The sequence below is a fragment of the Candoia aspera genome, chromosome 1 (genome assembly GCF_035149785.1).
Source record: "Candoia aspera isolate rCanAsp1 chromosome 1, rCanAsp1.hap2, whole genome shotgun sequence".
Lineage (NCBI taxonomy): Eukaryota > Metazoa > Chordata > Lepidosauria > Squamata > Boidae > Candoia > Candoia aspera.
Genome location: NC_086153.1, coordinates 277,980,884 through 277,996,572, shown reverse-complemented (window position 1 = coordinate 277,996,572; position 15,689 = coordinate 277,980,884). Strand labels below are relative to the sequence as shown.

At 39.3% G+C, this 15,689-nt stretch overlaps 2 protein-coding genes across 10 annotated transcripts in view; one reads left to right on the top strand and one right to left on the bottom strand.

The window, feature by feature from the left end:
- NUMB (NUMB endocytic adaptor protein) overlaps positions 1 to 5,912 on the top strand; it is a 77,893-nt gene extending 71,981 nt beyond the window's left edge. For 6 of the 8 annotated variants that reach the window (XM_063289866.1, XM_063289865.1, XM_063289863.1 and 3 more), the window contains 4 exons: positions 475 to 774; positions 1,468 to 1,617; positions 2,702 to 2,857; positions 4,002 to 5,912. In XM_063289866.1, coding sequence (XP_063145936.1) covers positions 475 to 774; positions 1,468 to 1,617; positions 2,702 to 2,857; positions 4,002 to 4,717 — 1,322 coding nt within the window. In that variant the 3' untranslated portion in view covers positions 4,718 to 5,912. The remainder of the gene's footprint in view (positions 1 to 474; positions 775 to 1,467; positions 1,618 to 2,701; positions 2,858 to 4,001) is intronic. The other 2 variants (XM_063289870.1, XM_063289869.1) reach the window with 1 other exon arrangement.
- Positions 5,913 to 8,739: 2,827 nt separating this feature from the next.
- PAPLN (papilin, proteoglycan like sulfated glycoprotein) overlaps positions 8,740 to 15,689 on the bottom strand; it is a 102,519-nt gene continuing 95,569 nt past the window's right edge. For both annotated transcript variants that reach the window (XM_063289861.1, XM_063289862.1), the window contains 5 exons: positions 15,303 to 15,440; positions 13,880 to 14,007; positions 12,653 to 12,761; positions 12,219 to 12,394; positions 8,740 to 10,793 (listed from right to left, as the gene is read on the bottom strand). In XM_063289861.1, the coding sequence (XP_063145931.1) occupies positions 10,645 to 10,793; positions 12,219 to 12,394; positions 12,653 to 12,761; positions 13,880 to 14,007; positions 15,303 to 15,440 (700 nt within the window). In that variant the 3' untranslated portion in view covers positions 8,740 to 10,644. The remainder of the gene's footprint in view (positions 10,794 to 12,218; positions 12,395 to 12,652; positions 12,762 to 13,879; positions 14,008 to 15,302; positions 15,441 to 15,689) is intronic.

Genomic DNA, 15,689 nt, shown 5'->3' with positions numbered 1-15,689 from the left:
ACCCAATTCTCTAAATGTTTAGGCCTGGAAATCATTGTTGTTGATTGTGATGAACTCTTCAAACTGAGGTTTAATGAGAAAGGTCTGGTCATCAGTTTCTAGAACTGATAGGTACCCAAATCGGATTTTTAACTCAGTTTTGCAAATGAAAGACTGACTCATTTTAATTTGGGGGCTGCAAACTTAAACATTTAGTAACACATGATAACTCTTCAGTAAATAAATCCTATTTAAGCTTTCCCCCCTTGAGATAAGTATTAATGTTTAATTGATAGTTGAAATGTTAATTAGGTAACAAATTAAATCATTGAACAGTATATGTATTATGTTAGAGATGTAAGGACTAAATAAACCAGATGCTGTATTTTGCATTAAGAATGTATATTTCCATAAACGAAAATAAAAGTTTAAATTAAAAAAAAAAAAGACCCTCAAGTATTCTTGCTCTCCATTTTTAAAAATCTTTTTTTACAGTTGAAACAGATGTGAAAACAGTTGCTTCAAGTGTTGTACCTGGCAATACAGCTCCATCTCCAGGTTCGCCAACTTCTCCTACTGCTGAGGTTGCAACTTCTGCTGAAAAAGAATCCAGCAATCCTCACGCCATCCCCCGACGGCACGCTCCTATTGAGCAACTTGCCAGGCAAGGGTCTTTCCGAGGTTTCCCTGCTCTTAGCCAGAAGATGTCTCCATTTAAACGCCAGCTTTCTCTACGAATCAATGAGTTGCCCTCAACAGTGCAAAGAAAGACTGACTTCCCTATAAAAAACTCAGGTAGGACAAAATTTCTCCCCAATTCTGTTTTGAGTTTGTCTGCATTTGAGGGAGAACTAATGTTGGTATGATTCTCTTCAGATCTTCCGTGTTTCTCTTTTGATATATCACTACAAGGCTCCATTATGTGGCTGGCTTTATAACCTCATAGTTGTAATCTTAAATTCTATCCATTTTCCTCTGTATGATGTTTCTAAGTATGATCAGAGTTTCTAGATAAGGTCGCATGTTACCAGGTATGGATTTTATATCTGTATTACAAGTTTATTGACTGCTGTTAACTACCTTTGAACTGTAAGGAGTCCATTCAATGATAAGGAAGATGTGATCTGAACACCTAGCCACAAGCATTTTAGCTTCGGTCAGCATATCTTGAGTTATATGTATGTGGTGATTAATGAGTCAAGCGCTTAGTTTTTGCATGTGAAAGTTGTACAGCTTTGATAATTATTCTTACATTAATATGGATGTAAGTGCTTTGAGGAACTGACATAAAACCAAAGTGATTGTAGCCTTCATTCTCATTCCCTAGATTTTTCTTAGCCTTAACTTTTCCTCTTAGGCTTTTTTAAGGGCGTATGTAGTTTTTCCTAGTCATGGGAGAAAAAAAATCAAAGGACACTGTGAAAAAGCAGGAAGGTGCCTTTGTATTATGCTGGGTCATATCTGTGCAAACTGTGTTTTTTCTTTCAGTTCCTGAGTCTGAAGGAGAAGTCGATAGCATTAGTTCATTGTGCTCCCAGATTACAAATGCCTTTAGCATGCCAGCTGAGGATCCTTTCTCCTCTGCCCCAATGACGAAGCCAGTAACGGTGGTTGCACCACAGTCACCAGCTTTTCAGGGTGTGTGGCCTCTAAACTTGGATGTGATGCATGTGATGCTTTTTATATGTGCAAATACTGTTTTGTGTGCTGGCAATTTAAAGTTTTGAATCATCTTGCAGCTGTTTTGTTTGCATCTGGAATCATTCTGTTTTAACTAAGTTATATGTTTGTAAGCTATTTCTGTGTGAACTTCCTAGAAAGTCAAGGACATATTGAGAACGCTCAGTTATATGCTAATAACAGAAAAGGTTTTAAAACAGAAGGCCACATCTTTCAGATGTTAACAGATAAAATGTTACTATGTAAGAAGTTATGCAATTAGCCATTTCCAGTCTCCCAGGTCTTAAAAAAAACCCCAACTGGATAAATATGTAGTAAATATAAAGCCAGTTGCTTATTTTAAAGAATATGGTGGCTCTAAAATTGAAGAGATGTTCCCAGTCTTGATTGTAGGTAACAATCATTATATGTTGCTTTGATACCTTATAAATGAGATGCAACTTGCAGCCTTGCAACATCTGACAGTTGAAATAATTTTCTTTAGCCAGAATACTGATAGGGCAGGATATCTAACCCATGACTGTTTCATCCTTCTAAACCTGCGCTGAGAGCACAGAATAAAGTCAGAACTTAGAAAAGTCCACAAGAAACCTTCCTTTAAAATACTAGCAAATGCCCCAGTAATCTTCCAAGTGAATTAACAAAATGAAACGTATTGAATAAAAAATGCCTGTAGAATAATAGTTGAGAAGACAGGACACCCTGGAGAAGGTGCTGATGCTAGGGAGAGTGGAGGGCAAAAGGAAGAGGGGCCGACCAAGGACAAGGTGGATGGATGATATTCTAGAGGTGACGGACTCGTCCCTGGGGGAGCTGGGGGTGTTGACGACCGACAGGAAGCTCTGGCGTGGGCTGGTCCATGAAGTCACGAAGAGTCAGAAGTGACTAAACGAATAAACAAGAACAAGAATAATAGTGGACGCGCATGACTAAGTGCTCGATGTATGTTGCATGCTGGCAGAAACGTGTTATTTTCTACATTCGAGTCACCTGCATGCCCTGCATGAATTAACAGCATTGATGTTGTCTGCTCCCATTTTAGTTAATGGCATTGCCTCTGCCTTCCATGTGTTTGCTGATAAGCCAGCTCAAAGCACTATAGCACCCACAGCAATACCGCTTCGTGAGACCAATCCTTGGGCTCAGGCCCCCGCTGCTCCGGCTGTTGCTAAAACTGGGGCTGTAGCTTCTCCGTCTGGTAAGACTGGGCACTGATCTTGGCATATTGCTTTTAGAAGCTTAAAGTACGTGATGCTGGATTTGGAAGACCTTGATCTGCTCTAACAAAATGGTTCTTAAGGATTTTTGTTAATATCCAGAAGCACAGTTACGGGAAAGCAGAAGAATTAGTTGGACATTTAGAGGCAGTATTTTCTTTATTTCAATGTGGAAGTTAAATAAGTAGGCAGGTAAGTAAGCAAGCAAGCAAGCAAGCAATCAAATAAATAACATATGCTTACTAGAAGAAAAGGCTGTTTCAATAACCAGTAACTTTAATGTTAAAAAATTAAATATGACATATTTAATTATTTACAAAGTAATTGACATTCTAATATAAATCTGATTTATAACATTTCTAGTGATTTAGAAAATTATTGCGGATCCAGCTGTAAGCCGTAGTAGTTTTGTTACATGTTTTTGTAGTTTTAAAACCAAGGCGATGCATGTTTCTAAAAGCCATACGTTTTTCTGCCATGGAAGACTACTATTTTTCCTGTTCATTTAATTTAAGTAAAGGGTGCAAGGGCTGTTTCACATGCCATACAACCAAGCTGATTCTAGATATTTATCAACATTTCCAAGAATTTAATTAACCATCCAGTTCCTGCTTATTGGTCTCATACCCCTTTTATAATTTGATGTGGTTTTTTGTTTTAATTAGTCCTTGAATCCAAACTGGAATGCACACATTTCTCAGTGCCTGAAATTTCTGGCCTAGAGATTAAGAGTGTAGTTTATTCATTATTGTAAATCAGTTGACTTGGCTGACATTCACCTTTTTGGGCGTTAGAACGAGGAGCTATTGCTTGAGAAGCTGGACAGAAATAGAAGAGATGGAAACAAACTCCTAAGTAACTTGTTTATTTCAGTGCCCAGTTACAGTCTCACTTTTAATATCTTTGTCAACATAACTGGAACTTCATATATACACTAATTCAAGTGTATTCATCATTGTTATGGATTGTTTACTGCTGACTGGTAATAGCAAACTAGCTGACCTGGTTATGGTTAAAAGCTAAAGCTATTTCACAGTAGCCCTTCAGGTCCTTATCAACCTGTTCTAAAAAAGGGAAGACAAGATCTTGCTGAGGTTATATCCTGTTCTTAATTCCTTTTTGCAGGGGCTGAATGGAGTGCTAACTCGGGAGCTGCCTCACCGAACCTGTTTCAGGCAAGCCATAAGCGCACTCCTTCAGAGGCAGACCGTTGGCTGGAAGAAGTGTCGAAAACCGTCCGGTCCCAGCAGCCTCAGGGGCAGCCCCAGCCTCCCACCCCCCAGCCCCTCCTCCAGCCTCCTCCAGCGGTTTCTCAGGCAGCACCGGCTTTTCCAGGCGGCACCTTCATTGCCCCTCCACCAGTGCCTATTGGGGTGGTGCAGCCCATGCAGCCTACGTTTATCCAGGCTCAGCCATATGCTGTAGCAAATGGAATGCCCTACTCAGCTCCCAGTGTAACCATGCTTGGAATCACCCCTTCCCAGATGGTAGCCAATGTCTTTGGCACTGCAGGTCATAGTCAAGTGTCCCACACTCATCAGTCGCCCAGTCTTATAAAGCAGCAGACATTTCCTCAATATGAAACTAACAGTGCTACGACCAGCCCTTTCTTTAAACCCCCTGCCCAGCAACTCAATGGCTCTGCTGCTTTCAATGGAGCGGACCCTGCCAAGTGGCCCACCGAGGACAAGCATGTGCTTCCACCTGTAGCTGTCCAGCAAGTGGATCCGTTTGAAGCACAGTGGGCAGCCCTGGAAAGTAAATCGAAACAACGTACTAATCCGTCTCCAACTAATCCTTTCTCCAGTGAATTACAGAAGACATTTGAGATAGAACTTTAAGCAATCCAGTGGCTCGTGCTTCATCTCTGTGTATGTGTGTGTTGGCATTGGATGTAAGAGTGTACAGGGGGCAGCATTCTTTAATTGCTCATGTCCCTCTTTTTGGAATTAGGTTGGGGATATAGAGAGGGGACAGTCATGGGAAGAGGCTCCTAAACCCAGCCTTTTGGGGTATAATCCAGGAAACATACCCTTGCCACCTTTTGGGAACTTGAATGGCAAAAGGAATCTGAAAAGGGCTGAAGAAGGGAGCTGAACCTGAAGCCCTTTTCCACAAAAAACTTCAGGAAACCTCATAAGCTGAAAAGCAAATGACTCACCACTATCTTAAGAATGTGTCTACCTTCCCGTGAATGGCCCATTCCCTTGTGAAGAAAACGGGGGTTAGGGGATGGAGGCAGAGTAATGAATGGGCTGGTGGAGAAAACAGGAGAGCTGCTCAGAATATGTATCAGTGGAAAAGGATGAGCTTCCATTTCAAGTAATTATATATAGAATAAAGCCAAAATCTTTATTTTTATGCATTTTAGATTATTTTAAATAGTTCTAGTTATTAAAAACTGAATGAGTTGTAAGTAATCTTGCCAAAGTTATAAAAGGGGGTGGGTGTAAAATTGTACATAAGATTGATTTATCACTGATTCTTACAGTCAGTAATATGGGAATAGGGTAGGGAGCAGAGTTCCTAGCTTGTCCCTGTCTGTATCGTTGTAAGTAGCATATTGCAACTACAATCATGAATCATGACCAATTTTAAAAAATCATTGTAGAGTAGTGTAAGAACAGTATTGTCTTGGTTTGAAAACAGTTGGTAAATTTTACCTTTTTTAAAGCAGTCAGACTAGATATTAAATTCCTATAGGTTCTTTCATGTACTGCTGCAGTTTATTTGTCTTACATCTCTTTTAACACTACTGTGACAACTGTAATTATATCTACAATCAGGTCTACTTATGAACCCATTTTAGGTGCATTAAATAGATGTTAGATTTTTTAAAATGCTTTTCCCATTGTTTTATGTGAAAGCTTGTAGCTAGACTGCAGCTATTCCATGTCTTTCCTCTGGCAAATCATGAAGTCCATCTCATTTTTAATTTTACACTTAAAACTTGGCCTTACAAGCAAATGTAAGTTATATATTTGTACTGATGATTTATAATCTGCTTTAACAGAAATAAATGTTGGTAGTAGATTATGTGTCCTTCTCAGCAGGTTTCCTTGTTGTTTTCCTGCAGCCAGCTTGATCTCCAATTCATTTGGTATATGTTTCATCTACTAATAACAGGGCAAGATATATACTCCTATTTGTATTGATTGCTTAAAGCAGGAATCACAACTTCTGGAATTTCAGTTTGCTCTGAAATTTTGAATCTTGTGAGTACTATGTTTTTTAGTGTCCCCAGAGGAATATGGTTCCTACATGTTGCTCACATTTCCCATCAAGTGATTATCACCATATTATTCAGAAATGGCCCTAAAGAACTTCCTGTGTTTGTTCTAGAGCATTATTTATGTTTATTGTCTAGAGACATACCTGATTTTGCTCAGTTTTAGAGTGTCTTAGTACATAATGGAACTTAATGGTATTGCTGTTTAAAATTACAGTACTTAAGTGATTTGTTTCAGTAAGAAGCATGCTTACCCTAAAACGTAGCTACCTCAAATGTAAGTGCATGTATGGTGAGGTATGAATTTGGACTATGCCATACTGCACTTGAGTAAAAATCCCTCTCTCTCTTTTTGTCCTTGGTCTATTCATGCCTTTTGATAATGTAAATGCATGCAATTCTCATAAAGCTGCCACATAGACAATAATTGAATATTGTCAATGAAACGTTTGTGTAGAGCCTAAATAAATTCCTATTGGGATCAGAGGCAAGAATTTCCATAATCCAGTAATTTTGTACAGTGAATGGACAGTTACTAATTTACTGCATACAGTACAAGTCCCAATACTTTAAGGCCTTTCTTCTGTTGTAGAAATACATTTATAAAACCAGACTTGCTTTGTTTTGGATCTAGGGGAAATGTGCCTCTTCTCTCAGAACATGTATTCTTATGGGGATTGTTATGTGGAATGAATGAATAAGTCACGATCAATGGTTGATTATTTGTTATGTTATTAATGAAGGCACAATTCTATCTATACCCTTTTATCAACACAAATTATTAAAAGTGCTTCTCTCATATAGGCATTCAACATTAATCTAGAAACAATAACAACAAATATAGCAAAAGCTGCTTTGCTATCTATTTACCACTTCTCTTTAGCATTATTAAATATTATTTCCCAGTCATGGGAACAGATGCCAGTGTGACCCAGATTTTGAAAAAGAGGTTGGGAGGTGATAAGCTAACTGGTCTATAATTTCCTTTAACATCTGCTCCAAGAATAATAATTGAAAATACCATTTAAACACATCGAAGAATGAGCCTTGCTGAAAACTAATCAGTGTGGCTTCTGCAAAAGTAATCTTGTCTCACCGAAAGTTTTGATGAAGTCACCCACCCAGCTGCCATGGAGTAAGAGGAACAGGTGTTTTAGTTGGATTTGCAACTGGTGAAAGAATGAAGGAGAAATAAGCCAGCAATTCTCACATTGTTGAGGTGTGTATAGTGGGGCCTTAGGAATCATGTTGGGACTGATGCCTTTTAACTGATACATAAACTATATGGAGTTAGGTCTGAACAGTGAGGTGGCTATGTTAGCTGGCAGTACTGTTCAAGGTGGTGAAAGCAATGGTGAAGAGCTCTGAAGGGATCTCTCCAAACTGGGTAAATGGCAGTACAGTTCAGTACAAGCAAGTATATATTGGAAAGGGAAAGTGTGTATTAGGGCGTTAGAAAGAGAACTACTGGTTTAACAATGTGTCTACATGTATTTGTTGTGTACTGTTCTGGTTGCTATGCTTGAAGTATGATAATATAGAATTTTAAAAGGTACAACAAAGCACAACCAAAATGATCCAGGGGATGGTGCAGCTCTGCTTCAAAGAAAGACTACAATACTTGGGGCTCTTTTGCTTGGAATGAAGGAGAGATTTAATAAAGATATATAAAGTAATCCACGTCATGGATAATATGGAGAAATATTTTTCTCCCATGCTTCAGGTCATCCATTGATATAAAATGTAGGGAGATTCAGGACTGACATCAAACTCTTTTACACAGCACATAGTTAAACTGGAATTTATTGTCAGCAGCTGGGGTAAAAGTAGCCAGTTAGAATGGTTTTAAAAGGGGGTTGGCAGGTTCATGGAAGATCAGACTTTTATCTGATATCTGATTAACTGATATCTGTTGACTACCTGAATCAGAGATAGTATGCCTTAAAGCCTGATTTCTCAGAAGCAACAGCGGAATAAGACTGTTGTACTCCAGTTCAGATTTTATATCCCACCTTTCTTTCAAGAGCTCAATGCATCTTAAAAGGGAAAATCTCTTCATTTTATTCTCCCCACTCTGGCATGGTAGAGGCTGGATTGAGAAAAAGTAACTGGCCCAATTTATCCGGTGAATTTCCAAGGCTAAGGGTGAACTTGGACCCATATCTTCTTGGTTTTAGTCAAACACCCTAACCACACCACCACACTGGCTAAGTTCTACCATTAAAACTTCTAAGATACCATCATTTAAAAAGCATTAAAACGTACTGCTTTGACTGTCAACTTTTCTATTCTGAAAAATTGACCTTCAGGGTGGTCAAGTGCCTTTTTAAAATGGTTGTGTGCCTGTTGCAGGGTTACCTTCTCAATCAATTAAAGGGGAAATAGAGTTAATGGATTAATGTTTTTGATGAATGGCACTCCCTAAGGAAAACTTGTGCTTTTGATTTTAAATGATAGTTGTGGGAATGATTTGCATGTGTAAAAGAATATCACATGCCTTAGCTCTGGTTTTTATAAGATAATCTTTGTACCTTCCGGGGAAAATCAATTCTGAATGCAAGAAAATACAAACATGTTTTGTTCTCTTAGTTTGTCTATATGTTTATGCTACAGTTAAATTATACTAACACTGAATTAATTTGCACCTTTATTGAACAAGCTGAAAAACTTGTTACCTAGTTCATCTGGCACCCAACAGTTCTAAGTTGCAGGTAATATGCAGAAGATTGCATTGTTCCTGTTACTAAACATTCTGCATAATGTGCTGTAAATACTGGTTTGTTCATTTTTTACAGGAGCAATTGATAAATGTTTCACATTTTCAGTAAAGATAGTCCCATTGTATAGTCAAGTGATTAAAAAAACCATAGATATGTTCTTGGAATTTTCTTTTTCATTATTTGGTGATATATATTCATGTGTCTGCAACTTGTAATGGAGGAACCCAACTGTCAGAATATTTGCCCCCAGATGTCTGAAAATTCATGTAGTATGATTGTCTTATTAGTATAAACCTGGCAGATTCTCATATCTGTTTTTCCTGGAAGCAAATCCAAAAGTAGCATTGTATTATAGATCTACTTCGTTTCTGAAGGAAATTAGATTTTGAGCTACCTAAAATCTGGGAAGTTTCATGTTAATTGAGTCCATAATAGTGGGCTGAAAGCTATAGCAGGAATCTTGTGTGAGGAAAAAAAGCTGTAGATTTTCCAATAAAGTTGGCATTTCCTGTCTTTTGCATTTAAAGGAAATTATACTAGCTTATCCACAACCTTTGAGACACAATAAATTTTCTTCTAGTCCTTAAAGGTTGCGGATAAGCTAGTATAATTGACAAAATTGTAGTTAACACGTACAGGTTTCCCTTATGAATTTGGTTTGGAATGTTTCCTGTCTTGCTCCACAGAATGTGTTTATAGTCAACCATTGAGACTGCAGAGATATTGCAGTTTGAACTCCAACTTGAACTTCCATAGTGCCAAGGGCCATCCTTATATTAAACAATCTGGCACATGGGATGGGATAATCAAAAAGGCAAGACACGGCCTTCCAGGATTCTGAGGCATCAACAACGAATTAGCTCTCTCTTGTGATGCCTTGTACTCTGGTGGGGCTGAACAGTGCTTTGGAACATGCAAGAGTGCAAATTCAGTACTTGTCCGTGACTCATTAAAGCAGTGACATCTCTTTTGGGGATTGCGTGGCTGCAGTAGTTGTGAGATTCTGGAAACACCACTGCTCTCACATTGCACAGTCCTCTGGTGTTTACGTTTATGTAGAAGAGGTACAACAGACTCTGTTTTCTTCTTCAAAGGCCTTAATGCAATTGTACACATGTTTAATTGGAAGAAAGGATCACTGTTTAATGGACTTACTCCAAGAAATACAGCCTTGCTGTTTTAAGAGTATCTGAAGTACAAAACCCTGCCATGTTTCTTTGCATTTTCCTCTTCGGTTACTTCTGAGTTCTATATAGTTCCAACAGATATTAAATGTTATTTGCTGCTGCTAGTAACTCAGGATTAATAGTTTCCTGTATCTGCTGAAAAAACAATCATTGTCTGCTTATAGCTGTTTAAAGCTAAACTGTAGGGACATTTGAAATAACTGCAGGAAACAAGTTTCTAGGTCAGTATGCTAAATTTCCACAAAAAATGTGGTCAGCAGATTTTCTTCTGAGTGGTTTCTGGCATTAATTTAGCTTTTATGTTTGATTTAAAATGCATCTGCTATCCTTGATTTATCTTGAAGCAACTTTCCTACTTACTTTTGATTCTTGTCTGTATTGTTTAAGCTTTGCTAGTGAAACAATTCCTTGTTTCCTTAAATGAAAAGGTCAGCCAGCTGTTAGAGAATTTGGTGCTTCTCTTGCAAAACAACATACAGCTTAGGAAGGTGGAGATACCATTTCTGCCAACAGCTCTATCTGTTCTCACATTAGCCATATCGACTACCCGTGTATATGCTTGATAAACAAATTGGAAATGGCTGCTTTTCTTCTGGAGCAGGATTGCAAGGGGGAGGGGGCGAGCCTGTGGCTCAGCCATAGCGGCGAGAACAGCTGGCACAGCAGAAGCTGGAATAATATTCATTGTTGCAGAGCTGAGCCTGTAGAATCAGATCACAGTTAGCAAGGTGTGGCTGATCAACACATTCCCTGCTTATGTCCACAGGGAGGGATGCTGGCACTAGAAGAGTGAGGAAGAAGAGGAAGTCAGATAGTAGAACCAAATTTGCAAACAAAATCTTTTTCATAATCGGAAGTGATTACAGGAGTTCACTTTTTGAAATTTATATCATGACTGATTAAGAAGTGCATGCAATGGAAAATATTCTATCTGCTGCAGCTCAAACAAAAATATTGTGAATGGAATCTACATCTTGGCAAACACTCAGAAGTAGCAATAGCAAATGGCAACATCAGCATTAACTTATTTTGAGATAAAATTGATTGGTTTCTGCTGAGAGATCCTCTAAATGGCAAACAGCTGTTTCAGGCTGAAAATAAATGCTCTCTGCTGTAACAGCAATTACAGCTTAGTAATTCCTGAAGTCAAACTGGCATAGTTTAAAAGCCTTGGCCTTAAAATTGTCTTTCAAGTAATATTAGTGAAACCTTACTGAACTTAATAGAATTTATTTGTAAATAACACAGTTTGGATTGTACTATTAATGATCTCTTATTTCTGATTGTATACAAAAATATTACTTTATAGAAAAGCATGCAGAACCTGGCTGCTGGAATTCTTTCCAGCCCCTTTACCAGCAGTGACCTTAGGAGTGTCAAATTCTAGGCACCAATTAATAATTATAATGATTTATTAAATTTATATGCTGCCCAACTCCCAGCAACTCTCAGTTCTCCCACAGCATCCCTTGGCTGTGTTTGCTATATATAACTCAATCCCCAAATTGATGGATAGTCTGAGAGATTTCATACAGATAACATGGGAAGAGGACCAAACCCTGCAACACCACCATATTGGGGCAATTACAGGTCCAACTGCTTTCCCCCATAATTACTAGCTGGTACTAATGACTCAGGTAGAAATGGGGCCACTGCAGAACTATGCCCACAACCCTTGCAGGCAATCCCAAAGAATGCCATGATCGATGGTATTGATGCCACCAAGAAATCTAATAGCACCTGGAAGCATTCAAGTCATGCAAAGGACACCCACCACAGCAACCAGTGCTTTTTCGTTCACATGACCAGGCCTGGATTATGACTGGAAGAGATCTAGAAAATCTGTTTCTTTGGGTCTGTAGCTGATTCCCCATCAGCTACAGACATTAACCACTTCTAGATTCCAGATGCAAACACCTCTCTTTCAACTCTGCCTTCCATACACATAAGCTTTCAGTAAATAGTAGCAGATAAAATACAAGGGTTCTAAAATATATAAGAAGCTCAGAAGTATACTTCACAAACAGGATAACTCAGGTATGTTTCTCCAGAGGATCTACAACAGTAAAACCTTTCCCAGTTCTGGAAGGAAATGCATGTGCCATACCTCTAAGGTTGCAGCTGCTGTGAATTCCTAAAACTCCAAGAAAGAAATCCCAAGACTAGAGATATGAAGAAACATAGAAGAATGACTATGCACACCCACCTTCTGGCCGCTTTTTGATAACTTTCAGATCTGTACTGGCACTGACCGAATGACTGCCACTGTAGGCATTACAAGTATAGGAGCCCTCATCACCAATCTGAACCTTGTTTAGAAACAAGCTTCCATCTTGAGACACATGGACACGATGACCATCTGATCTTACAGGAACCCCATTCCTATACAGAAATAAGTAATTAGTCGTCTTGCAGTTGCTATATACTGTCCCTTAACCCCCAGTTACAAGGAAACAAAGGGAAGGTTTGTATTAAGAGAGCCTTCCAAGGAACTGATAAATAAATGGAGTTATTTCAAATGAGTTTGAAAAACAAAATCTGGATTCATCATCTTCTAAGAAGGTAGTTTGATAATTCCTTGCATGTTTCAGTAGTACTAAAAGGATAAGTAAATATAGCTGATTTTTTTTTCCTACTTACCTTGACCATCTTATGTTTACATTGTTGCCTGTCACAACACAATGAAGACGAGCATTCTCCCCTTCAGACACAGAAAGTCTGGGCAGCAGGTCAATAATTCTCAAGTCTCCTAAGGAGGAAAAGAGTGTCATCAATTCCAGGACGATTTTGCCCAAGGACATCAAATGATGCTGTGAAAACACAGCTCTAATTGAGCAGCTCGCTGAAATACTGTCTATGTGGGAGATGAATCTCAACACTATGTCCACAATAGAACCCAACACACACAAACATTGTGTAACCAGTCACCTAAAGTTAAGTACTTCTCTATGGCTGTCCTATAGTGATAAAAGTAGGAACTGTTCTCATAGCAGTATTCATACCTCCCTACCTCCCCCATTCATTCTCTCTCACACACAGGTTACTGCAATAGCTATTTCCAGAGCCCTACTCTTGTTCCTAGAAGAATATTTCCATTAGGAGCCTAAACCTATTTGAATTAGCTTAACCATCACCACCAAACATATTAAAGTATTTATTGTTTTTCTACACCTCTTGGGCCAGGGAGAATTTATGAGATACTGTACTCAGGTTATTTGATGGTAGGTAAAGGTAAAGGTTTCCCTTGACATTAAGTCCAGTTGTGTCCGACTAGGGGGTGGTGCTCATCTCCGTTTCAAAGCCGAAGAGCCGGCATTTGTCCATAGACACTTCCGTGGTCATGTGGCCAGCATGACAGTCACAGAATGCTGTTACCTGCCCGCCGAAGCGGTACCTATTAATCTACTCACATTGGCATGTTTTCGAACTGCTAGGTTGGCAGGAGCTGGGACTAGCAACGGGAGCTCACCCCGTCATGCGGATTTGAACCGCCGACCTTCCGATCGGCAAGCTCAGCAGCTCAGTGGTTTAACCCGCAGCGCCACCGCATCCCTATTTATTTGATGGTACCATTGATGAAATTAAGCTGATCTCATACGTAATGGGAGTCATGAAGCAACCATGTAGAGATTGTTCTGTTTGGATAAGCAACTCAGTCTTAAGCACAACCTTCAAACTCATTTTCTTCTTGCCACCAGGTTTCAGTTGCTGGAAATACTTAGTTCACTCTCAGAGTGGATGTGTTAATCTCAGCAACTGAAACTTAGATGAACAACAGAGGCAAAAGAGCATATTTTTCCCCAGCAGCACAAATTCATTACTTATATTCCCATAATATTGAATTAAGGCTCCCCCGCCCGCTACTACCTCTAGGTCTAATCTGAACTTTTCTCTGATCTTGGTCTCGACCATTGGAAGCAACACATGTAAAGAAGCCGGCATCTTCAGCTGTCAGACGACTGATCAGCAGGGCACCATCAGGTTGCTGCCTATGCCTGGAATTTAAAATTGCATTGAATTTTAGAAGAAGAGGAAAAACATTTATTTGCAGAGTTCAGACTCTTGAGAAGCTAATGGCTCAAAATGTATTTTGGATATGATTTATGAGCCCCCAAGTTTCAAATGTGTTAATAGCCTCTCCAGGATCAGGTGTCATCAGTCCTGCCTGATTGCCACAAACTTAACTAAAAGCTGGGTTGTTACATTGCACTAAGCCACGGTTTTTTGAGTAAGCCACAGTTGGCTGGCTTCTTTGGGAACGTATAAGCTGTAATGTTATTTGGTTTTAGCTTTGCATCATGTGTGAATCTGTCCAGTCTTAAAACTAATCCTTTTGAGCGGCTAGTTTGGTTGTTTCACCTAAAATATGCAGAAGTCAAAAATACAAAAATCATTGAGCTGAGTACAGTTACAATGCTTTAGGCAGGGTACCTGGCCATGCAGACTACTGCAAGCAGTTTAAGAACAGTCAGTATTCAGGCTGTGAGACAACAGTTTTTGTCAGATCACTTCAGTGCACAAAAATTGAGTAAGCCATTAAAATGAATGAGTTGCTACTTGGATGGATGAAGCAGGACTGTATAATACAGGGATAGCCTCTGGGAAATTGTGATCATGACCTGGTTGTTCTAAATGATGTACATGAGAGGGGTCCCTGTATTTTATCCCCACAGTAAGACCCTAGTGAGATAGGATGAACAAAGCAACTGGCCCAGTCACTCTGAACACTATGACTGAAAGGATTTGAAGCTGCACAGTCCTAGTCACTGTCCACCACATTACAGTGTTCTCTACCCTGGCCATGTTTAAGATATACTGAAGCTCATTTAAAATAGGGAAAGGCTGACTGTTCAGCTTTTCCCAAAATTAATGTGCTATGTGAATACAGTCAGACTTTAAATGATTTGGTTAAGCATGTTACATGAGCCCAGCTGGTATACAACTAACAGTTACAGAGACTTCTAGCTCGAGAAAAAACAGCAGGTTACCACAAAAGGTTGTACAGGGATTTATGTGGGAATAGTGACCAGAAAAAATGTAAGGAAGTGGGAGTAGGAAGGAATGTAGGAAGATGTGGATTGGAAATGCTAAAAGGGGCTACTGAAATATGAAGGTATAGTTGTAGAGGACAGTAATGCAAATAGTGAAGAAAGCGTGCTAAGGGACAAAAGCAGAAAGGAAAGAATATGGTTTACAGACTTTTAATTTGACCTTATTTCTAGAGTGATTTGAGTTTTGCACCCTTAGTACAACAAAATGAGAGAGTAATATTGTCAAAGTTATAACTTACCTCGGAGATGAAATAGGACGGCCATCCTTCTGCCATTCAATGGTTAAAGAGGGTGAAGCCTCTACGCGGCAAGGCAATCGGACTTGCTCACCAATGCTGGCATCAAGTACTGAAGGCTCATTCTTATACATTTTTAACCTGCAAAGCAGATGCGTTGGGTAATTTAAGAAAGGATCAGAATTCCATCTTTGATTTTAATCACTGTTTTCCAGCAAGTGCTGGGGGATTTCCCTGTCAATCTGGTGGCCTAGTTGGCAGAGAGCCTGGTTTGCCATCGGCAAGAGATGGTGTCTCAGGCCCAAGGCAAAATCATTCCAGAGCAGCTTCTCTCTGCCTCTGGGTGGCTTCTTGGCTTTTGGGAAGATATCTGGGGGATAAAGTGGTAGA